Source organism: Nesoenas mayeri (genome assembly GCF_963082525.1).
Source record: "Nesoenas mayeri genome assembly, chromosome: 19".
NCBI lineage: Eukaryota > Metazoa > Chordata > Aves > Columbiformes > Columbidae > Nesoenas > Nesoenas mayeri.
Window position 1 is genome coordinate 3,140,298 of NC_137568.1, and position 23,497 is coordinate 3,163,794.

General features: G+C 49.2%; 2 protein-coding genes across 2 annotated transcripts in view; one reads left to right on the plus strand and one right to left on the minus strand.

The window, feature by feature from the left end:
- The window catches only part of ACSF2 (acyl-CoA synthetase family member 2), a gene marked incomplete at both ends in the record, with an annotated part of 32,172 nt that overhangs the window by 3,176 nt on the left and 5,499 nt on the right, over positions 1-23,497 (plus strand). Inside the window, 9 exons of the mRNA XM_080356371.1 lie at positions 1,353-1,548; positions 2,520-2,648; positions 3,640-3,693; positions 4,437-4,555; positions 4,764-4,926; positions 5,326-5,421; positions 6,270-6,418; positions 7,004-7,095; positions 8,148-8,224. Coding sequence (XP_080212497.1) covers positions 1,353-1,548; positions 2,520-2,648; positions 3,640-3,693; positions 4,437-4,555; positions 4,764-4,926; positions 5,326-5,421; positions 6,270-6,418; positions 7,004-7,095; positions 8,148-8,224 — 1,075 coding nt within the window. The remainder of the gene's footprint in view (positions 1-1,352; positions 1,549-2,519; positions 2,649-3,639; positions 3,694-4,436; positions 4,556-4,763; positions 4,927-5,325; positions 5,422-6,269; positions 6,419-7,003; positions 7,096-8,147; positions 8,225-23,497) is intronic.
- Positions 12,583-17,236, minus strand: CHAD (chondroadherin; the record flags this gene model as incomplete). Its single annotated transcript, XM_080356372.1, has 3 exons — positions 16,386-17,236; positions 12,889-13,052; positions 12,583-12,724 (listed from the first exon to the last, which is right to left on the minus strand). The coding sequence occupies exons 1-3, from the start codon at positions 17,163-17,165 to the stop codon at positions 12,583-12,585; spliced, it is 1,086 nt and encodes a 361-aa protein (XP_080212498.1). The 5' UTR covers positions 17,166-17,236.

A 23,497-nucleotide genomic window follows, 5' to 3' on the forward strand; every position in this document is an offset into this window, starting at 1 on the left:
TGTCCGCAGAGGAACTGTGCGCTACATGAAATGCTTCTGTTGGCTTGCTCCCGCCCAGTGCTGAGCCTACTGGGCTCCCAGTGACCCCAACGTGGTGCTTGGGGAAAGTTCTCTTGTGCAACCAGGTCAGCTGCTGCTCTCTGGCAGTTCCAGCCCTTCCCGGGCTGTGGGAGCAAGTGGGGACGTGTCTGTGCCTCAGCCAGCAGAGAAACGTGGAGCATTTAGGGACAGGCTCTGCGGAAAATGGAGGCGACTTGGCTGTAGAGAGATGCGAGTGCTATTGTCTACATTTAATGCTTTTTGCAAATGGTTTGTGGTTTCCTTGCCTGCCCACGTGAGCGGCCGGAGCTGCTTGTCTGAGGCCGCTTACCCGGCCACAGTTTCAAACAGTGAGTGGCTGTGACGGTGGCTGCAGTGGCTTTTGCTTCTTTCCTGGGGTGTTTGTCCTTCCCTTGGGTTAGAGCTTTTGCAGCCTTTATATCACCTATCTTTATAAAGTCTTTTTGTTTTCTGCAGAGCTTTCTTTCATCTCCCACTTTATGCATACGCCTTGCGCAGGAGCTTTCAAACACTAAAAGAAAGTTCTCTTTAGCATTGTCCTCCGTGCTGAGGCAGCCCTTATAGCTTTGATATGAGCTGCTCAACAGCTCTTCCAGGAAGGACAGCAGAACAGGGGCCGTGGGAGTTGCACAACCCTCCACCTGCTGAAAAGCTATGGGGAAAGAGGGCCAGACCATTCACTCAGCTTTCAGAGCAAAACTCCTTCTGGAATATAAACTCTTTCTTTGTGCTTATCTCGAGGCTGAACTCCACCCTGTAGAGAAAGTAGCTTCATGCTGGGTTTTCTTTCTCATGGGCAGAAAAACAATTTTTTTTACAGTAAATAGCAGCAAGTCTTTGCAGAATATTGATTCCGCAATGAATGTGGAAAGTGGGAGTTGAGGTGGATCTGTTTTTCCTCTCTAGAGCAGGGAAACCCCCTGTTATACAGTGAATCTTGGGGCATCGCCTCTGAACTGTGCACCCCACAAGTGTCACCTCACCCTGTCCTCCCTGGTCACCTCCTGAGGAGGGATGGAGGAACTGGGACACGAGGATGCAGGGAAGGAGTGAGGAGGGACAGGGAAAGCGGGGCTGCCCGAGGTGGGGTCTGGCTGCTGGGGCAGAGAGAGGCTCAGAGCAGGAGGAGCCGGAGAGAGAAACGGAGGCAAGAGCTGCGGCGCTGGGATGGTCGGGAGCTGCGGTTTGAGGCGAGGTCTCTGCTTTTCTGCTGCTGACCAGAACTCAGTGAAAACCTTGATAATTCTAAAATGCTTTTTCCTACTGCTCTACCCACATCATCTGTTTTGCAGGGCCCTGCACACAGGGACACCGTCTGCCTCCCACAGGTTGACCAGCAGCTATGTCCAGGGGACCTCAGACATCCCCCTTCTCACCAAAACCGTGAGCCAGTGCCTTGATAAGACTGTCGAGCAGTTTCCTGACCGTGAAGCCTTGGTCTTCCACCGAGATGGCGTTCGGAAGACGTTTGCTCAGTTCAAAGAGGAGGTGAGTGCTTGGTTTGCTCCTCAGAGAGCCTGGCGGGATGATAATTGCAGCGGCAGGCACAATGGAGAAATGAAAATGGTTTCATGGCTCAGCTCAGGAGTGAGATGTGTCAATGCAGATCTTCACCCTGTCCCTGAGCAGTGGCTGATGACACCTCCCCAGCAAACACCTGATGGGTGTGTGCTGCCTTTGTCCTCGAGATCAAAGGGAGGAAGCAACGTGCATAAAGTGTGTGCTAGGTATCCCAGGGTGAACTTTCATACCTTAAAATTGTCACTCTTATCTGATGAGTTCTAGGCTGACTCAGGGTGTTTTTCTCGACAGGAGCAGGCGCCAGCTCTTGCGTTAGTCACTCTGTCAGAGGTTATGAGCGTGTGGAGGTTCCTAGTCCAAGCACAAAGGCAAAGGAGCAAAGTCTAGAGCTTGGCCTCAATATCATATGCGAAAATGTGTGTGGGTGTATCTGTGCCTGTGTATGTATGTATGCATATTACATAAAAATATATGTCTATATGTGTTCTGAATGGAGGCAAATATTTCTATTGGAAAGTTTCTATTAAATATGTGATATGATCTTGGATAGGAAGAATTGTTTGGGATTTCTTTTTTAGATTTACTAGCATTTTGGTTACACCCATTCAGATAAGTAAGATTAGATGTGCTTACCCTAATTTTGAAGAGTAGGCTGTAATTCAGAGAACAGCTTTTCCTCAGTATCGTATCTCCTACAAGGCAGAGTTCATAAATTCATTTGCAAACAATGAAACTCTACAAAGTTCATGAATATCTCAGAATGTTTATACATATGTCTGCACACCTGGAACATGCTTACATGCTGTGCAGCAGGGGCACATTCTGTTCAATTTCAGTTGCAAAGATGGTGTTTTTTCCCCAGAAAGTGGTTACTGGAGACAAATATCCCCCACTGCATCCACTGTGTGATTCCCGGGTTCTTGTGTTGTGTTTTCCAGGTGGACCAGGCAGCAGCTGGGCTGCTGGCCCTTGGCCTGAAGAAGGGAGACCGGCTGGGGATATGGAGTCCCAATAGATACGAGTGGGTTCTCATGCAGTTTGCAACTGCCCAGGCAGGAATCATCCTGGTGAGGAGTTTGCTGCATCTGAGTTTTTAGCAGCCTGTTGGGAAAAGACGTGGAGGCAAAGAAGCAATAGGCGACGCTGGGGAGTAAAGTTCGTTGTCCCTTTTTTCCATGCTTTTCTGCAATAGGTTATACCTGAATCCACTGTTTAAATAATATCTGCACAGCCCTCTGCATTCTCTGCTGTGTAGGAAAGCAGACTGCAGAACAAGGAGCAGCAAGAAACAGGTTGCTGTGAACTATTGCAGTAGCCGATGATAGATGGAGACACACTTTTGCCTATAGGACCTTTTTTCTGTAATATGCTGCTGTCCTAACGTTACCAGTTCTTTAGATCCCTCCTCAACAGGACCTGTATTCCTTCACGGTGCAAATACTCACTTAAAAAAGTAGCCCAAGTTGCATATCCCCACAAGCCAATTTTCATTTGGTAGTATGACTTGGCACATTGACCAAAATGCATTTTATTTAGGCAGTGCACTGTGGTAGAGAACTGCACTGCACCTTCTGGTGCATTTTCTTTCATCGCGGTTCATCTCGGTGTCTGCTAAGACACAGTAAGAGTGCGGATGAGCACAGTACGAACCTCATGTGAGCTCCAGTGGCCACTACTGCTGCTGTGGAGAGCTGGCCAGTAGAAAGCTGGTATTTTTGTGGTTGTCTGTTAAGAAACCTGACTTGCTCTTGAGCTCTGAGTCTTCAGTTCATTGGACTGAACGTCTGCTTGGGAGACAGGAGGTCTGGTTTTGGTGACTACCTCACATGGATCTCTTTTCTGATTGTTTTCTGTTGTGCAAACACAGAATTCAGCTAATTTTTCTGGTGAATGTGAAATCCCCATAGTGGGGACCTCTTATTTTCATGTGTTGGAATGGAGGGGAGGCTTTGAGTGCACCCTGTTCCTGGGAGAACTTTTCTATTGGAACGTGTGTTAGGGAGAGGCTTTTCAAGGCAAGGATAACTCTGATCACCCTTCTTGTTTCTCCCTCTTCAGGCATCTGTGAATCCAGCCTACCAGGCCCTTGAGCTGGAATTTGTCATCAGGAAGGTCTGTATGGCACTTACTGGTAATGCTAATTGATTCGTTATGAGAATGCACACAAGCAGCTGTCTGTTCATGGGGACATGGGACAGTGGGGACATGGGATGCATGAGCTGCTGGTTCAGCGCTTGGGTGTATCAGGGAGAGCTGGGCTGGTGGTGGCCGTTTGCAAAGCTGGTTCAACCAGATAGTCCTTTGGAAGAACTAATAGTAAAATGTTACAAAGGCCAAGAACATCCCAGCACAGACTCCGTCCCCTGGGTTCTGAGCAGATTGTTCCAGAAAGTAGAGCAAATGTTTGTCTTCCCGTCTGACAAACCCCAGAGGGTACTTAGGAATAATTTATTGCCATAGTCTTGGTCTCCTTATTTCACAGACCTTGGGAAAACAGAGAAAACTGCAGAGTAAATAATTTATGTAAATAGCTTATTTGACAAGAATGTGTTTTTTTGGAAGATGAAAGTAGTTTGTAAATCTGGGTCAAATTCAGCAAAACTGCTGAAAAAGAAATAGAAATTCTTGGAGTGCTTTGTTTCGGGATTATGTAAATGTAAAGGCTGAATGAAAAAAATACCTTAATTTTCAAAATAGCTCATGCTTTAAAAAGAGGTAGAGAAATCCCTCTGTGGTGTTTGTGGCTACGTGGGGTCACAGTGCTGTGTGTGTTCCTGTGACAGCAGTGACCACTCTTTATCATGTCCTGAACATCAACCCAATGTGGCTTCTCATGAGTTTGTCTCCCTTCACAGGTTGGCTGTAAGGCACTGGTGTTTCCCACTCAATTTAAAACACAGAAATACTATGATCTTCTCAAGCAGTCATGTCCTGAGCTAGAAAAATCCAGTCCGGGGGGAATAAAGAGCAAAAAGTGAGTTAAGAACACTTGGTACCTCTGCACTGAACTCACAGCTGTGTCCTGCCTTGTGTCCTTCTCTCTGCACAGCGCAGGCTCCAGCAGAAGGACCTGCACAGGGGCTCATCTGAATGGCTTGGGTTGTCCTGGAGGTTTGCCCTGACCTACGCAGGCAGTTTTCTCCCTGGTCTGTTATCATTGGTGGTATTTTTCTTTCTACCAGGCTTCCTGACCTATCCATTGTCATCACGCTGGACTCCAAGCTGCCTGGCACCTTCCACATGGACGAGGTGATGCAGGCTGGGGACAGCAGCCACATGAAGCAGTTGCGAGCCACGCAGCAGACCCTCTCCTGTAACGAGCCCATCAACATCCAGTTTACCTCAGTAGGTGCTTCTGCCTGCTCCATGCCTTGTGGTTGGGTTCATCGCTGGGCTCATGGGGAGCTGAACATCTCATTTTCTTTGTCTTCTGCCCTCTGAGACTAAGCCCTGGTTCTGCCTTCTTCTGTAGGACAAAGGAAATGTTCTGGCCTCTCCCCTTGCTTCTGCAGTTCTTGCTACTCAACCCTTTCTCAAGGGCTGATGGAGATGGGAGGGTTCCATGTGAATTCTGTTCAGCTGAACTTGGACCATTTTTTTGTGTGGTTCAGGGTCAAGATGCTGTCTCCTAGGTCTCAGTGGAGAGTGAAGTGCAAGATCAACCCAGGGAAACCTATCTGGAGAGCACAGGGAGCTCATCCTTGGAAAAGGTGTCATCATTCCATAATGCCTTGTGTCTTGCAGGGGACGACGGGGAGCCCCAAAGGAGCCACCCTGTCACACAGCAACATTGTGAATAACGCCAACCTGATTGGGATGAGGCTGGGCTTCACCGAGCAGGTGGGACAGGGGAACAGAGTCTGGGGGCGTCTTCACTGCTACAGAGAGACCACTGATGTTTCATTTTAGCTTCGTGTGAAGTTTGGCTGTGGTTTTCTTTGTTTGTGTTATTTTTTTGGTTGGTTTGTTTGGTTTTTTTGGGGGGAAAGCTGCATTTTTATGGAGGAAAATTGTGAAATCAGCTTTTCACTTTGGACAGCAATTTCAAATAATTACAAGGCTCTGGATGTTGGCTTTGAATTCTGCTGATTGAGGTTTAAATTTATTTTACGTGATTTTGTTTCATGTCATGTATACAGTCTTGCTACTCTTATCAGAATCTGACCTTTCTATTTGTACATCCTTTAAAAAGCTGTAAAAGGCAAATATTTTCATTTGGGGTTCTGAAGTAATTATTTCTAACACAATGGCTTTGATCCAGGAAAAAGATGGGCTGCTTCAATCAGCCTCCAAAGCCTTTGGTGTTTTAAAAAGCCAAATGAAATTAACAGCACGTGCCAAGTCCTGCATATTTCATACCTATCACAACACCTCCACTCTTATCTTCTGATATATCAAAAAATAATATGTAAGTATTACCAGATCAATAAGTTTAGCAAAGACATTGTGAAATTACAGGATGAAATTTTGACAACCAAAACTTCCCAAGCTGATTTTTATTAGAGGCAGGAAGCATCAGCATCGTGTTTCCACCCAACGGGAACACAGAGAAGTGCAGATTTCCAGCAAATTTTCAGTGAATTGGGGGAAAGCTCCTCCGTTGGGATCTTTGCCCTTCAGCAGTGAGACGGGCTGGTCAAGGGCTGGAAGATCCCCCCTCCTCACTCTTCTCTTCGGCTTTGCCCCAGGACTATCGCGTTGTGATCCCCGCACCGCTCTACCACTGCCTGGCCTTGGTGGGCGGCTGCATGGTGATGGCTCTGCACGGCTCCTCCTGCATCTTCTCGTCGCCCACTTTCGAGGGGAAGGCTGCTCTGGAGTCTGTGTCTCAAGAGAAGTGAGAGTTTGTCTTTCTACAGAGGAGGTCTTTTCCTCCAAGCGATGCTGTTGTCCTTTGTCTCTTCTGCCAGGCTCGTTGTTCATGTTCTTCCCACCACAGCAGGGGCAGGTTTGCTGGTGCACACATTTGCACAGGAGCCTAAATCCTGCCTTTTCAGCTGCGCTTGGGAGTTTGTCGCACTTCTCTTTACCCAAAAATAAGGGATTCTTCAGGTCACTGCAGGGCTTTGGCTGGAAAATGTTGTGCTGCCTCTGTTTGCTGCTGCTGGTGTATTTACATCTGCCCTCCAAGTCCAGCTTTGCTGCTGTGAAAGTTGCATTTCCAGCTTGTTCTTAATGTGTAGCTTGTAAAATAAACAAGCTGTTGTGTGTGTATAATACACACAGATATGGATATTTATGTATCTTTTTGTACGTACGTATGTATATGTGCATGGAGGGAGAGCACAGCTGTAGTGCCTGCACCTGTGCTGCTGCTCTGCTGGGCTGGGATGGGGTGCTGAGCTGGGATGGGGTGCTGAGCTGGGCCTACCCCTGGTTCCAGCTCTGCAGCTTTGCCTTTTCTCTCTTTCTCCTCCCAAAGATGCTCCTTTATACACGGCACACCAACCATGTTCATAGACATGATCTCCCAGCCGAACTTTGAGTCCTACGACCTGTCATCTCTCCGGGGAGGTAAGTCTGACAGCTCAAATGGAAAAACCCCAGGAAACTGGATATTACTTGTTCTCTGCTGGGAGGCTGGATTAGGCTTTGCAAGCAAATCACTCTTTCTGGAGGGAAGAGCTTTGTTGCATGAGTTTTGTGTTTCACTGTTAATCTGATGCTACATTTCCTTTCCTTGGTCTTTCCTTCCAGAAATACGCATTTTTAAGATTTCTTCCATCTTTAGGCAGATAGAACAGAAATATCCTTCCCCAATCAGCCGCAGCAGGGAGCTGAGAACCTGATTTTGCTCATCTCTCAGTAGCCACCACCGTGTGGCAGCAGATGCTTTGTGTGCTTTAGGCTGGCGCAGTCCCTACAGCAGAGCTGTGCTCGGACTTCTCTGACCTGGAGTTTCCTGCCTGGTTTTGAAGTCATTCATCCAAGTACTGGAAAGGGTGTGAAAACATGTGCTGGAGCTTCCCCTCTTGTCGCAAAAATAGCTGAGCCAAAATGGGGAGGCCACCAGAAGGTTGTGATGGAGCATAAAGAAATGGTTAAACAGATTACCTAATTGTCTCTACGTGAAAGATAATCCCACTTCATCTTGTTCCCCAGCAAAATCTGTATATCTCCCCACTCTTTTGCTCTTTTATCCTAGGATGGAACAGGTGAAAATGTGATATGTCTTCTTCCAAAAGGGCTGGTCTGTGCAAGGCAGGAGGAAAGGATTTTTGGTTCTATGGGATTGTTTGTTCTGCTAAAAATCTGCCTTTTCCTGCTCTCAATCTTTCCTTTTCAGGAACTGCAGCTTGGACTGGATTTCTGCTATAGAATTTATTTTCCCAATGAGTGAACTCTGGCAATCCTTGACTCATTCAGGCAAACTGGCCTTGCTGCAGCCTTTGCTTCTAGAATAACCAGGACGTGTACTCATAAAAATATAAAGCAGTTTGACAGGAACCAGTGTATCCCAAAGGTCTTGCCAATATTTAAATTTAGGAGTACAGAACCTTCTGAGGGACCACTCCGGGAGTAAATAGATGTTTTCCAAGATATTCATATTTTCCTTTTTCTTTCAGGTGTCATCGCAGGTTCTCCTGTTCCCCCTGAGGTCATAAGGATGGTTATCAGCAAGATGCACATGCGGGAGGCCATGGTGAGTGGTAGCTGCTGTGACTGGAGCTGCAAGTGCTGTTTGTCACAGTGAGACCCCGAGTTTGGGCATCTCTGCAGCACAGCGGTACCCGGTGGTGCCTGAGCTGCTGGCCCAGGTGTGATGGGACCGTGGGGCTGAGCTGAGGAGTGAAGGAGCTGAGTCCTGGCAGGAAGCAGGGGGATCCTGCCTGCTTGCTGGTGGGGTGTCTGGGGAGGAAGCTTTGTAAGAAGATATTCGATTTGGTGTCATAAACTGAGTTTCTGCTGGTGCATTCCAAGGCTTATAAACCCTTTTGTTGTACATGCTGCAAGGATGACAGATTCTGGAAGAGGTATTGCTGGTTTGTATCAGCGTGGGTGGCTGCATGTGTTCATTTTGCTGTACAGCTGTCAGTTCTTTCCCTGTCCTGCTCTGCAGGCAGATCGAAAACCCTGTTGCACGCGATGTGTTGGAGTCCGAACGTGGGATCGGCACCATCCACATGCGCAGCACCAGGCACTGAATCCCTGGAAGGGCAGCACATGTCGGAGCGCGCGTGCAGCTGCTCCAGCGCATGTCCCTGCACCCCCCAGCATGTCCTGTACGTGGATGGGGACAGGCCATGAGCGAGCTGGTCACTGGCTGTCTGGGTGACATGTTTCACAGGCAGGACCGGCCATCTGCATGCGTGTGCCTGTGAGTGAATGGCTGAGCCAAAAAAGAGCCTTTTTTTTTTGTTTGTTTTATTTTGAAGGAAATAACTTTGCTGCTTGCAAAGGCTGAGGAAGCAGACTGTTGTGATGGATGAACATGTGAGCTGGGAGTCAGATTAGGCGCATTATTCTTGGCAGACCTGGACCGCACCAGCACCAGCGTTTTACAGGGGTGACTGTGCTCTGCTGCAGAGCAGGGGAGTCCAGGACATCTGTCCTGGGGCCGTCTCAGAGGGAGCCAGGGATTTTTCCTGGATGTGATGCGCTTAATGCTGAAAACACCAGGGACAGCTCTGGTGCTGTTGCCTAGACTCTGTCAGGGGACAACTATCTATTTTTATAATAGGCTTGAGTTGGGCATCACAAAATATTTTCAGACATTACTGCAAGTGCTCAGGACTCATTGGGCGTCACATGTTCCTGCTTTGTAGAAAGAGAAATAATAAACCCCTCCCAAACAGTTGCTCTGCCCATAGGATAAAGAGGATTAAGTCTATATTTGTACCACTGGTCTTGTGTTACCTCTGATCCCCCAGCCCTCTGACAGACACAGGGAGACTTGTTGAATTCATCTTTGCAGCAAGAGCTTTATACAGAAGATGTACATAAGAAAATATACAATTTGATTTCTATATAGGAGACAGAGGAGCTTTCATCCTCTTAAAGGTCATTTACACTCAGTTACAGAGGAATAAATATACATATATTTATAGAACTCTTTAGGATTAAAAAACAAAACAAAAAACCCCCAACAAAACAGAAACGCGGTTAAGTTGCGACTGTGGTATCGTAATAGCCGTGACAATAAACCACAGTCATCCTGGTGTCCTGCCAGACCCTCTGGAGCATGGGCAGAGAGAAGAGGGGTGCCCATGCCGGGCTGTACAGTCGCACTTTCTCCTCTTGGACGTACATGCGTCTTGGTAGACCCCACAGAGTGGGAAGGAATCCAGTCTCCAGATGGCTCCAGTTTGGGGGTTTCCATGTACTGCCTCACTTGTAGGGTATATTATTTTTGGCCAACATAGAGAGATTGCTGCCTTTTGGCATGAAATGGCAGCTCGGTCTCAGGGCCACCGATTCTTGGTCATTGCTTCACCTGTTCCCCCTCAGCCCTGGCCTGCAGGGATCCCCTCGTGGGAAGGCAGAGGAGTCTCTTTGCGTGGGTTGAGACCAATTTTCCTGATCAAGCAGCTGGAGGGGGGATGCTCTGACCTTCCCACTTGCTTCCACTCCACTGGAAGGGGAGAGACAGCGACCAACTGGTTGATCAGGGTCGTGGGTTGTGTTGTCTCTGGGGAAGATGACTGTGTTTTACCGGCAGGATCTAGGTTAGCTTGTCTTAGTATGGTCATGCATAGTTTAGTTTTAAAATGTTGCCTGTTTTAAAATATATAGATGTCGGAAAAGATTGGAAAGGTGGATTCCATCCTGCGATCAGCAGAGAAGCAGAGATTTGGAGAAGGCTGGAGGTGTTGGGATATATGAGAAACGTTTCCTGACAGGTAGAGAAGCTTAAGGAAGGACTCGGAAGTCAGTAGTTTTCTGATGGCTGATGTGACCGGTCACCAGGACAGGCCATACCGGGGCCTGCTAGGGGAAAAAAAGAGAGAGAGAAGTCCACATGTTTAAGGGGATTTTTCAAGCAGATCAGTAATCTTCTAGCATTTGCCTGTTTGTTTTTACGCTCGGTGAGTGAATGAAGCCCACGTTGAAAGGGAAGAGTTAGGAGTTATTACAAGATCCCACACTAGAGGAGATTGGTTGGTCCTGTCCTGGACCTCTCTGCCAACTCTGTGTGACTCTTGAGTATCTTACCCAAAGTGGTGATGGTCAGGAAGCACTTCCTTCATAAGAGAAGAAACCCAAGAGCAACATTTTCAGGAGTTGGAAATTGCTTTAGAAACTGCCAAGCAGACTTTCACCTGAAATGTGGTCATCCCTGAAACACAGATCCTCACAGCTGACACCTATTAAAGCTGCCTGGCTCTCAAGGGGTGCACATTGAAGTCAGAAGTACTTCATATTCCCTAAAATCATGGTCACCACACTGAAGTGGGTTTATGTGCTGCATTTTGGCACTGGGTACTGGGCTTTGTCTTCTGCAAGACTGGAATAAATAGCTTTCTATTTCATTAATACTTGTAGACCTGTTTGAGAGAGCTAGATGGAAGGTGCTATAGAGAAACCAGGTATTTAGTGTCTTGCTTTTCTTACTCTCACCACGGAGGAGTGAACTGGAATTGAGTTCAGGCAGGGAGGGAAGAAGGCTAAAAGGGACCAGACCTGTAAATAAAATAGATTAAAGTATTGTGGTGTAGAAAACTGAAGTTTTTCCATCCTTAGAGCGGAACTTTACCCGCCCTACATGGAACGACTGGTATTTCCATCTCCAATCCATGAAACCTCTGTCACTGCAAGAGAAATAACTTTAGGAAGACACAGAACAGTTGGCATCATCCCTGACATTTTGGTCATAAATTTACTTTCTCCATCTTGTTATGCACATCCTTAGGGAACTGGGGACCAAACGACCACTACTGGGCTTCGGGCTTCTGCCTTGTCCTTTCTGCTATGACAAGGCACTGGGACAACCCTTGCTCATACAGTTGTTTACTTAAAAAATGGAGCAAAGGTCCCTTTCCCAGGAGCTTAGAAACTTGCAGACTCATCCAAAGTCCTTTGGAATCCAGACAAACTCCAGAGCTATTCCTGGGGTAGGGAAAAGCAAAATGCTTGGTATGGTGTGGTGATAATTGTGGCTTTCTTCCTCCACCGTGTGCTGAATTTAATACTCTTGGTAGTTTCCAGTTGTGGAAGCTGTTTGTGTGGCAGGTTTTCACAGTTGGTGTTTGGGTTGGTAGATGTCAGGAAGCTCATTGCTCAAAGGAAAACCAGCCCTGTCTCTGAATCACCTTCTGGCCCAGAACACTTTATTCAAAGAATATTTTCTGTCTCAAACCCCCCCTCTTCTGGAACACTCATTTGAAGGCATCAGCCCTTGTTTTTAAATACCTGAGTGTCTTGGATGGGAATTGTAGTTGCTGAAAGACAGGTGCTGGACTGAGAACTGCTCCTTATGAAATACATCGATTTTCATACGGGCTGGGCAACTTGGGGCCAGATTTCCCAGCAATGTCGTGTCCTGGATTTTAAATCAGACCCATAGAGGACCTTCACTAGGGCAAAAGGCTGAGCATCTCCAGTCGGTTAGAAAAGGGAAGCGTGTGTGATCCAAGGTCAGGGTAAGAGTGGGCTAAATCCACCCTTGTTTTGACACTTAATCACACATTTCACCCTGACTTGCTGCCCCAGGCCTGTCTTTAGCCCTGTGTGTGTTTTACAGGGTTGACCCTGATGCTCCAGGCATGTTCTCTGCTCTGGGAGCCTGTGGAGCCCAGAATTGCCGGGAGATGGAGCAGCTCTGAGCGGAGGTGTCGGTGGGTAAATGGATGAGCTGTTCTGAGCCAAACCCTGGTGCCATTGAGGTCAGAGACAGAAGTCCTCATACCTTTGGTGGCAACAGGGTTTCATGGAACCATAGAATGTCCTTAGTTGGAAGGGACTCACAAAGCTTGAGTCCATCTCCTCTCCCTGCACAGGTCAACCCCAAAATTCACATTGTGTTTGCTGTAGATCTGACTAAAAGTGACACATCTTACGTGTTCAATGGCGGCTTCCCTTCCTGGACCTCTTGGTGGGGAGCTTGCAGGTGCGGAGGGCCGCGGTGTCCCTGATGGACTGTCCCCGGTACTGCGCTGGCGTGGAGCAGGTCTCGTCGGTGCGGGTGCGATTGCCCTTCAGCCACCTGGGACATGGGGAGGAACACCAGGAGTTTACAAGAGGTACAAACCATTACAGACAATGCTTCAGCATCCCCCTCATGCCTGGCACAGCTCAAGGGGACCTCCCTTGGGGGACCCCAAGGAGACTCCAGGGAAGGAGTGAGGGAAGGGGTGCATGGTGCCGTACTTGCGCAGATGTGCCAGCTGGCAGCTGCAGTGCCAGGCGTTCCTGGAGAGCGTCAGCGTCTCCATTTTGTCGAAGGGGAAGTTGCGGGGCAGCTGGGTGAGCCGGTTGTTCTCCAGGTGAGCAGTCTTCAGCGCGGTCACACCGGCAAACGCGTTGTCTGAAAACTAGAGCACAAAGGTTTCTGGTGAGGAGTGCTGAGTTAGGGACGGGGACTTCAGACCTGTGTGCCTCTGTTCGAGACTTTTAGTGGTATAAGCATGGAAAGAGCATGAGAAAGTGTGCTGGATTGGGTCCTGGCTTTCTGGAAGCTCTGTACACCTAAGAGAGGTATCAGGCTGGTGGGCTCATGGGTGATGAAGTCTCCTGCCTGAAAAGAGCTACGTCCCAAACCCATGTGGGATTGTCTTTGCAGACACATCCCTAAATAAAGCGAAGTCTGGCACCCTTCTTTATTTTTGAGCCATGCTTTTCTGTTCTAAATGAAGATATTTTCTGTGTGTATTCCTTTCCAAGGCTGGAAATCCTCCCAGCGCCTGTTGCCTTGCCTGTCCTGGAACGGCTGAAGGAGGGAGTGTTTGTGGTGTCTGAAGGGGCTGTAGACTTTGGCAGTGCCCGGGGGCTCCGAGTGGAAAGTTACATTTGGCATTGAAGCAGTGCAGAAATAGAGGCAGGTTTCCAGAACCTCAACCTCCTCCGTTTTTTTTTTTTTCTCATTTCCAGTGGGTTCTTTGCAAGGAATGCTGCAAGATTTGTCTTTTCTCCATCGATGAGCAGGCTTTAAGGGAAAGCTTCCCTTAAGAAAGCTGCCAAAGAGAGGAGAGGCTGCAGACCCAGCTCTGCAGCCCCTTTTTCTCCTCCCTGTGGTCTCACCTCTGGCTTTTCTCAACCCATAGTTGCTCAGGTTGGAAAGTTACTTCTTGAAAGGAAACACAAACTTCGTCGTGGTGATGAATTGGAGAAGGGGACACTGACAAAGCACAAAGCTCCTCTTGGTTATGACAAACCGTTTCTCCCTCTTCTCAAAGTCGGGGAAAGCTTTCTTTCAAGGGTGGAGAGGAGACCCACTAAGCCTACCAGAACCCCCTCCAGTTAAAGACCTGTGCCCTATTTCTGGCCAGAAGCTTGCAGGCTCTCTTCAAGCTGTCAAAGCTGGAAAGGCAGAGGAAATGCAGTATTTTAAGCTGGGAACTTTTGTCATCTTCCAAATGAAGCGGTGTTGGACAGGGTTAGAGCTTAGCTAAGAGATTCCCAGAGTACTGTAGCTGTTGGCCAGTCAGCTGTGCTGGGCTCTGCGCTGCAGAAGCGAGAGCGGAGCTCTCGGAGCGATGCTGGCATGCCGTGCGATGGGGCAGCAGCTCCGCTTGGGACAGTGCTGTACTGTCCTAGCTGCTCATTCCTCTCCCAGCGCCAGGAGAGGAGTTCGCATCTGCCGTGCTGCCTGCCAGACCATGCGCTTGTAGAGAAACGGGTGATTTTTTTTCCCCTTATTTAGGTGGAGGATTTCTGCTGTAATTTATTTTGCAATAAATATATAGATAGAGGCGTATGCAAAGCCCCCAGGATCTGCGTTACCTGGTTTCTGCCTGTTCTGCTCAACTGCAGTACAGGCTGGGACAGCTTTGTGAGGAAGGGTTTTGCACTTGATCAGCTCTAAAATCTTGCAGCTGTCCAGGGAACAACAAAGGACAGTGTTTTTGTGAAGCAGAATGAGCTGTAGTAAAGATGCCAGCGGCATTTAAAGTATTTGGTAATGATTTCCCAGGTCATGAGGCCTCTGTGATTAGATGTCTCCTAGCAGTGCAAAGTTCACATGTGGGCCGTTTGGATATGAGACCTTTGAGGATTTGGAGAGGAAACTCTGAGCTGGGATGAGAGGTTTGTTTTCCTGAAAAACAACGCAAGCTCTACAGCTGCAGAGGCCCCCCTGTTAGTGCTGATGCTGTAAACTGGTGCCTTACTGGGCTGGTGTGGTGGAAAGGAGGCATCTGGCTACAGAAGAGTCTTTAAAGGTCTTGTCCACAGGTGGTCACTAAAAAGAAGGAAGTCTTTTTTGCTGGGTGGAATTGTTAGCTGGTGCACCTCAGCATCATGAGTTAGTCTAATTTCTTTAATGCGTAACTTGGGATTGTCTCTACAGTTGGTACAAAAGCTAAGCTGTAATTTTTGACTTGTGCATGATGAAAGTACCTTAAAACCAAGTCTACAGAAGTGCTGTGACAGCACGTCTAGGATCTTGCCTAGAGAGGTCAGTAGATTGTTTTGAATTGTTGAGTTTGTTTTATTCCCATCCTGGAGAGGTTAGTGCTGAGAGTGGGCAAGGGCTCAAATACTGACTGGGTCCCACTGAGCTCATTTAGATAGTGTTGTTCTCCACCTGGGCAAACTGTAACTTTTGGTTTTGAGCATTTTGGGATGCTATACCCCCTTCAAAACTGCTGTGATCTATTCCCGGTAGTTTTCAGGTGATCAGCTCATCCCTGTGGGGCACTTTGAGTTGCTTTGTTGCTCAGAAATTCCCTTTTCCATCACATCTCCCTGCACATGGTGGCTGTTGCTTTGCCGTGGAGTGCTAACCTACCGTACCTGGGTGCACTTTGTCTTTGGGCTTCCTGGCAAAACCTCATCCTGGGGAGAACTTTCTGCTCCACCTGCCTGGGATATCAGGCTGCAACAAGGTGTTGCTGCTCTTGCACTGTGCTCCCTTCTGTTCTTGCCTGCTGTTGCAGAGGTCCTAGCACGAGTGATTCCCCGAGTGGGATGCTCCCACCTATGGATCATGCTTTCTCCCAGAAGAAGGGGGTTGTTTTGCCATTCCAGTTACCTGAATGCCCCTCCTCTCCAGTGGGAACAGGGCTCCTTTGTGAGATGCTGCGAGAGTTCCTTTCGAGAGAGCATCAATAAACAAACCTTTCTTTATAATGTGTAAAGTTGGGAGGCATGGGGGGAGGTGAAGGTGAAGGTCCGTGTGCCTACCTGTCTGCAGGGTGGGGGTAAGCAACTGGTATTCATAACCCCCCAAGGAGCGTCCCCCTCACAACCTACAGCAGGTACCCAGGCTGAGGGAGGGGGCAGAGCAAGGTGACAGCACCTTCCAGTCCCTCGAGGATGAGGCAGATGTTCACCTCTCATCTCATGCCTTGTATCTGCGATAAGGGAAGGAAGGATGCTAATTGTCCTGGAGCACCCCAAATGCCTTTCCTAATGATTGGTGTCACCTCCAGCTTGGAAGGGAATGTGCTGCTTTTCCAGGGAGTTTGATCAGCTCTAGATAATTTGGTTTTGCATAAAATAACAGAAGGGCAAGTGTTCTGTCTCATCCTGTGTTTGGACCATGTCAGGGGTGTTGTCAGCTGGCCAGTGCCTCACTGTCTGCAGAGCCTGCAGGTCCACATCTCCCCTCTGTGAGAGAGAGGCAGCAAACTGAGGGCTTTGGAAAGGAAAAGGAAAATAAGCCCTGTGTTTCTTATCTGGAGCAAATGCAAAAAGAAAAGACTCACCTTCTTCAGTTTCATGTTGTCCAGGTGGAGCGTCTGCAGGTATCGCCCGAAGGACTGGAAGGCGCTGTCGGGGATGACCTCGATTGGGTTATGAGAAAGCTTGAGTTCCTCCAGCACCCTCAGCTTACTCATCGCGTTCACGGGATAGTTGCTCAGCTGGTTCTTGTCCAGGTGGAGGACAGCGAGGTTTTCTACGTCCTCCAGGGCCCCGGGCAGGAGGTTGGTGAGGGAGTTGTCAGAGAGGAACAGCCAACGCAGGTCTTTAGCCCCGTTGAAGGCTCCTGGTTTCAGCTCCCGGATTTTATTGCTGCCCAAGTGCAGGATGAAGAGGTTGACAAGAGGGGAGAGGAGCCCTTTGGGTAGGTCTGGGATCTTGTTCTTGTCCAGGTACAGGTAGGTGAGATCAGACAGGTCATCGAAAGCTCCTGCCTTTATAACACTGATCTGGTTGTCGGTGAGATAGAGGTAGACCAGGCTCTTGAGCCCCCGGAAGGCTCCAGTCGAGATCTCCTTGATCCGTGAGCTCTGGAGGTGCAGGGACACCAGCTTTTTCATGTCGCGGAAGCCGTTGGTCGGCAAGACGGGGAAGTTGTTCTTCTGCAGGTTGAGAAGCCGCGTTTGCTCAGGCACCTTGGGGATCTTCTTCAACCCCGCGTTGTCACAGATGACATGCTGCAGGTCTCCGCCGTGACAGTGGCAGCTCGGGGGACATGCCTGCACGATGGAGGTGAAACACACCAGTAGGCTGAGGACGCTTAAGAAGAAGCCTGACCGATTCATGGTCAGATCTGGAATTAGTGTGGTGGGAAGAGAAGCAGGAGGAGGAGGAGGAGGGAGATGGGTGGGAGAGAGAGAGAGTAACTGGGTTTGCAGCATGCTGAACACAGCCCTATTTATAATGTTATTAAAAAGCAAAATCCCTTCCCACAAACCGCAGGCAGCAGCCAGTTGGAAGCAACTGGATTTGGGAACTTAGTGTGAGCTTAACCCCTTGGCACCAGGCAGAGAGTGTCCGGTCCTGCCTGGCCCCACTGCTGAGGCAGAGGCAGTTTTTCCTCTCTGCAACAGAGAGGCAAATGGTCAGGATGACAAATGCAGAACCTGCTCTGTGGGGAACCTCTTTGGTCCCTGCTGAGCCCAGCAGGGCCCAGGTTCATCCCTGGGGGGAAAAACAACCTGTTTTGGTTGAACAGCATAGCAGGGACCACTGCTGTGCTCCACATCACCTTGTGCTGAAGTTCTCAGCAGCCTCCTGGGCTGTGTTTAGCCTCGGCTGGTTTGGGGAGAAGCACCTTGTCCTGTTATCACAGAGGAAAGTTTTTGAGAGGTCTTGTCGTGCTGATTTCAAAGGAGTTTGCCTGAGCAGGGATGGGAGAAGATGGGAGTGCTATGGGGTCATGCCAATGGCCAACAGTGCTTGAGTTGCTCTTGCAGTGCAAAAGTTGGGTTGAAGACTTCCAGATCTAGACTGCGCCTGGGAGTTGGCCAAGAAAGGGAGAGCAAAGATAGTCTTGATTTCTGCTGCATTTTTCCTATGAGTAGCAGAGTGTGACACGTCCAGAGCTGGTCATGATCAGGAGATCCATGTGAGGGGGTTCTTCTCGGCACGTGGCACTGTGGAGCGGTGGTGGGTGTCTTCCAACAAGGGATGGGGTAGTGGCAGAGCCCATGGGGAAGCGGTGGGATGTGGGTGGTGGGTATGAAATGCTGGACGGTGGTGACCTGCTGCGTGCCCAGTTTGGATGAGGTGGATGACAGTGTCTGTGGCTCTTAAGATGAAGCTATGGACAGAGAAAAACGTGAGATGGTGAGACAGCAGAGCAAGGAAATAGCTGCTGGAGCTGGGATTAGGGTCCATCTTGGCTTCTGTCCTGGGGTGGCAGTTGCAGAAGTGAGTGACGAACACAGGGGACATCCCTTGCTCTCCTAATAGAGAATGCAAAGCAGTTAAAAGCCCAATGCCTGCTTCTGTGAGTGTGAAGAGAGAGATCCAGGGGTTGTGGGGTGGGGTTTGGAAGTGGAACATTTTGAACTGATTTCCAGCCAGTTCCTGGCTGCAGCAAACAGCTGAGAGCCCAGCACATAACTGGGAGCTTGTTGAGCTTTCTGCTCCTGAGCCTGGCTGCAGAGCCCCAGCGGAGCTTTTGCAGAGGCGAGACGGGCTAGAGAAAGGGAGGAAATCCAAGGGCTGACTTAGGACACAGACTGGCTTATTCACCGAGATTTCTGGGTTTTTCCATTGTTGCGATGAGGAATTAGCCAGCACCGAGCATGCTCCAGATGGTGTTATGCAAACTGCAGCTGTCCATCTGAGGGGTGTTTTCATTGCATGACTAATTTGAGGGAGAAAAGGGGCTTCTGGGGTGTGAATGTAGGTTCAGGGGCAGATGGGGTTTGCTGAACGATGATGTAATGTGGGACCTGGGTGCAAACCAGGCCATGTCAGATTGCCAAGGGTTGGCAGCCCCGAGGTGCAACGCCCTGCACCGAGCAGCTGGGACCGCGCCTCAGCACCAAGGGCTGCTCCTGCCTCATCTCCACAGAGATGCTCCAACTGCAGGAGCTCCAGGCATCTTCTGAAGGGGACCTTCTGCAGGACCTGCTACTGTAGTTACTGTAGGATTTAAAACTCTTTGGTCAAAACAATAGTACTTTTGCTTATGCCTGATTCAGTAGGTACCACAGTGGTCATGCATGTGCTTTGACCTCTGGAGTAGCCCTTCAAGTGGCTTGGTCAGGACCTTTGAGACAGCAAAAGAGGAGGTGGACAGAAGAACCCTCCATGTTTTCCTCCTTTGCCTCTCCAGGTTGATCGGGACTGAGAGTGTCCAAGTGTGCGCTGCTCGTAAAGCTCAGACAGGGAGCCAGGCGATCAGGAAAGAAAAAAGAAATCACCTCTAGAGCATCTTCTATTCACTGATTATTTTTTTTTCTCTGAGCATGTCCAACAACTTTAATCTTACTTGTAATCATTTGATGAACAATTCCTGCAGTTCTATACCAGCTATACATTGCAAGAGCAACTGATGGGTGAGATTAAAAATCCAGCCTGTTTCTGCAGGACAGTGAAGCAGCTACCTGCTCCTTCCATGAGTGCAGCTGATGGCTGATACCTGGTTTTCCCATCACCTTGCAAAAAATACCAGCTACCAACTTACTGCTTCTGCAGAGATTTCAGATTGGAGCAAGATGCTGGTGAGGGCCTTGCAAACCCCATCCAGAAATACATCCCACCCAGATCTATTTATGGAACAAGACCCTTTTCAGAGGTTACACTGCCTAAACCTCAAACCATCTTCTCATCTTTCTTCCCCTGAGGATATATTTCCCTTTCTTCCACTCTTTGCTGGCCAAGACTGCAGATTTTGGGGGACAGGGATGCCCTCCCTGCAGGGACATGTGTGTGTTGTGGCTGGAGCGGGTGGGCTGTGGACGTGGGTAAGACCTGTAGCTTCCTTGGGAAGATACCATGATGGAGCTGCCACGATGCTGGAGTAAGGAGGGACAGTGTCTTTGCCCTGAGGGCTCCCACTAGTGCCTGTGGCAGAGATTTGCCAGACTCTGGGTCATTTTTGGTCCCGTGGTGGGGTGGCAGCAGGATGGTGCTCCTGTCTCCTCCTCAGCTCCATTTCTCCAGGCACATATGTGGAATAAAAGGAAGTTCTTTCCCTTCGTGTTTTTTGATTTCTGTGCCTCGGTGAGCACATTCCTGTGGCGGGAGCTGGTTGGCATCTACCATGGCTGGCATCTTGCCCCTGGGCTCCCGGCTGTTTGTGTTTTGAGCTGCTCGCTGACAGGGTCTGCTCTTCCCACACCGGGTTCTGTCCAAAAAACATCCAGCCATCCTCAAAAGCTCGCCTGGGTCCCGCTGGCGGGTGGCTGGCAGCCTGGGGGTGACAATGGCAGCAGTGTCGGTGTTCCCTCTGCCGCGATGGGACACCACAGCGAGCTGGGTCCCCTCCAGCCCCCGATACCTCTCGGGTCCCCTGGGACTGGCGCTGCAAGGACACGGCAGAAGAGGCAGGATTATCCTGCTGTCCTCTCTTTCTTAATTGATAAACAGCTCTGCAAACATTCCCAGTGCCTGGTAATTTGCAGATGCTGGACTCTTCTCCTTCTTGGAGGCATTGTGGGTTAAGCAAATAAATACAGTTTTTGAAACAGTATAAATATAGATTTGGGGTGTTTCTTTGGTGCTGTGGGTCAGAGCTGTTTTGATACAACATTTGGGATGGTCTTTTCCATGTTTAATCTTTGTTTTTGTTACTATTAACAATTCTGGCCTATCAAGACAGCTCCATGTTAAACTATTCCATTGCTCACTTCACCCTTATTCTGTAGCTTTTAAGGGGCTCCAGGTCTGCTTTTGCACATCAGTGCACACTAGCACCAGTGTAGCTGGCCTGGGGTTGCAGGCTTCTGATTTTTTGGCTGGAGGTGAAGGCTCAGGCAGCTTGGGGGGTGTCCTGGGGTGCACATGCTGTCCCCATTTACAGCCTTGCAGAGCTGAGCCCCTGCCTGTGCCCGGCACTGGGAGCAGGGTGGGAGGAAGGTGCAAGCTCGGTGGTGTCCCTGGGGGGTGTCCCAAGCGTGGGGTACCCCCCAGGTAGCATTTGGGAAACAGGGAGCCCAGAGGGTCTCCAAGGTCTCCCCTCTTCCAGGCAGTACCTGAGTTTTCATGATGTGTGAGTGTCCAGTCGGTGACAGTGGCATCTGGGGCTCTGAGTTCAGACCCCAATTATTGTTTCTATTTTTTTTTTACTGTGCTTGGCGTGTCCCCTTTGCTGCAGAGTGGAGCTGGAGGAGGTGTGGGGTGGTGCATCTCCATTCTTCTGCTGGTTTTCTTCCACTTTAGCATGGCCTCCACCCAGTGCTGTGCTGCCAGCTTGGCTCTCCATTGATGTCCACCCACCCTCCCCTGCTGTCCCATCCCAGCAGCTGCTGTGTGATGCTCTTGGCCTCTCCTGTGAGGCTTCCCCAGCCCTGGCTGCCCCTCCCCAGCCCTGCTGTGTCCCCCCATGAGGCACTGAGCATCCCCCAGCTCCCTGCTCTGCCCAGGGCCCCTGTCCTCTCTGAAGAACCTTGGGTATTTCTTTCTTTGCAGAACACCACGCATCCCTGCTTGACTTCTGACTTTCCCAAATGCTTCCCAGCCAGGAGTTGTCCCTGTTCGCAACACCGAAAATCAGCTCCACTTGGTGCCAGCTTCCCTGTTTGGCCAAAGTAAGACGTCCCCATCCCATCCCACCTCATTTCTGGGGAGGACCTGAATAGTAGCTGGTTTCAGGAGCTGTGGGGATATGCTGTGAGAATATTTAAAATGCAGCATGGAAGGAAGCAACAAGATCCTGAACTTCCAGCCACATCTTCAGTGAGGGCTGAGCTCCCCAAAGCCATGGAAATGTCACCTGTGCCGAGTTTCCTTCTTCAGTAGCTTTGAGCACTCAGGTACCCTCAAAACAGTAGTTTTTGACCCTTGCAAGACTCTTTGTTTCTAAATGTTTCTTCTTGCTTTTTTCCTTTTCATTCCACTTTTTCTAAATGCTTTGGCACTCAGCAGCAGGGAGGATGGATTTAATTGCATAGTAAAGACCTTTTATCAAGCTGTGGATACACCAGCAAGCCACCGCACGTGCCTCTGCTGGTTGCCACTGGGCTGGCTGGCAAGACTGGGGAAATATTTGCAAGCCTCAAGACTTCTGCTCAGCTTGGAAGGAAGAGAAGCAGCTTTAACTCCAGACCATGAGGAGCAGTTTGTCCTGATGGTACAATAACAGGAGGTTAATTTTCAGCGGCAGGCTTGGCGTGGGCAAGCTGGGTTACCACTTTTGCAGCAGGTCTCCTCCCGAGGTGAAGCCATTGCGTGCTACAGCACAAAGACGGTGCTTTGGCCACCTGATATTTTTGGGAACTTTCTAAAGCCCCATCCAAACTAGGGCTGTCTGGCTGCTGGGGCTGGGGAGAAATGCCAGCAGGATGGCCACCCTCGGAGGTTTGTCCTACAAAACCTGCTTGTTTGTGTCCTGATGTTTGGAACACAAAGATGGTTCTGTTGCTGGGGAAGGAAAAGAAATCTCAATATGACATAGGCTGGATGTGATCAGGAGTTGTTGGCTGGTTGGTTTTTTTTTTAGCAAAGTTGACCTGAAGGTTCAGGAATATTCCAATACAATTTGGGATAGTGGAACATCCCCAAAGCAAGGAGAGACGTGCCCCCAGAGGACAGAAGAACTCAGTGTGATGTTGGTAGAGAGTGGCTGAATGAGGGAAGACTGGCTGGGGTTGGCTTTGGAGATGTCTGAGGCAGACAACTCTCAGCATGGGGTTTGGGGATAATTGGATCCATCCGGTGTGTTACACTGAGAGGCATTCAAAGGGCCTCTTAGAGGTCCCTTAGCACATCTCCCGGGTTGCCAGTCTGCTTTCTGTTGTTCATTACGCCTTATTTGAAGTCTCAAAATCCCTATTATTTCATGCTCAATTTGCTGCTTTTTTCTGAGGCCAATGTTGTCTTCAGCAAAGCTCAATTTCTGTCCGTTTTAGTTTGGCGGTTCACGTCCTGCCATCACCCTCCAGCGTGGCATAACCAGAGGGTGGTGACGAGGGGCACGAAGATCCTCCCTGAGCATCCTTCAGGTCCAGGACCTTGTGCCTGACCTGCTCCAGTCCCACCCAGTATAACCCCACTTGGGGTACTGGTGGCACCAAAACCAGCATTTTCATCACAGTTGAATACAGAGGGAAGTGGGTGTTTTTATTGCTGTCGAATGCTGGGGAAAACCAAGGAGCAGAGAGCTCATGTGACGCGTTCCAAGTTATGCAGTAAATAAGCGGCATGGTTGGGAAAAACCCCGGGTCTTCAGAGTCCCCGCTCTCCCCACCAGATCAGTCTGCCTCCCAAATGTTTACTAAAGAGACTGGAGTCTGATTGTTTTCACTTTATTTTTAATTTTTAGACGCTTCCGTCTTCAGGCTGTTTTGCCTGTTCCACAGTGGCCGGTGTTTAAACAGCATTAGCAGGAAATGTTTTTGAAATGTGCTTTAAAAAACACAGTTCTGCTAAGATGTTCTTTTTATTCCTGGTTTAGACAGAGGCTTAGGATTCACAAAGA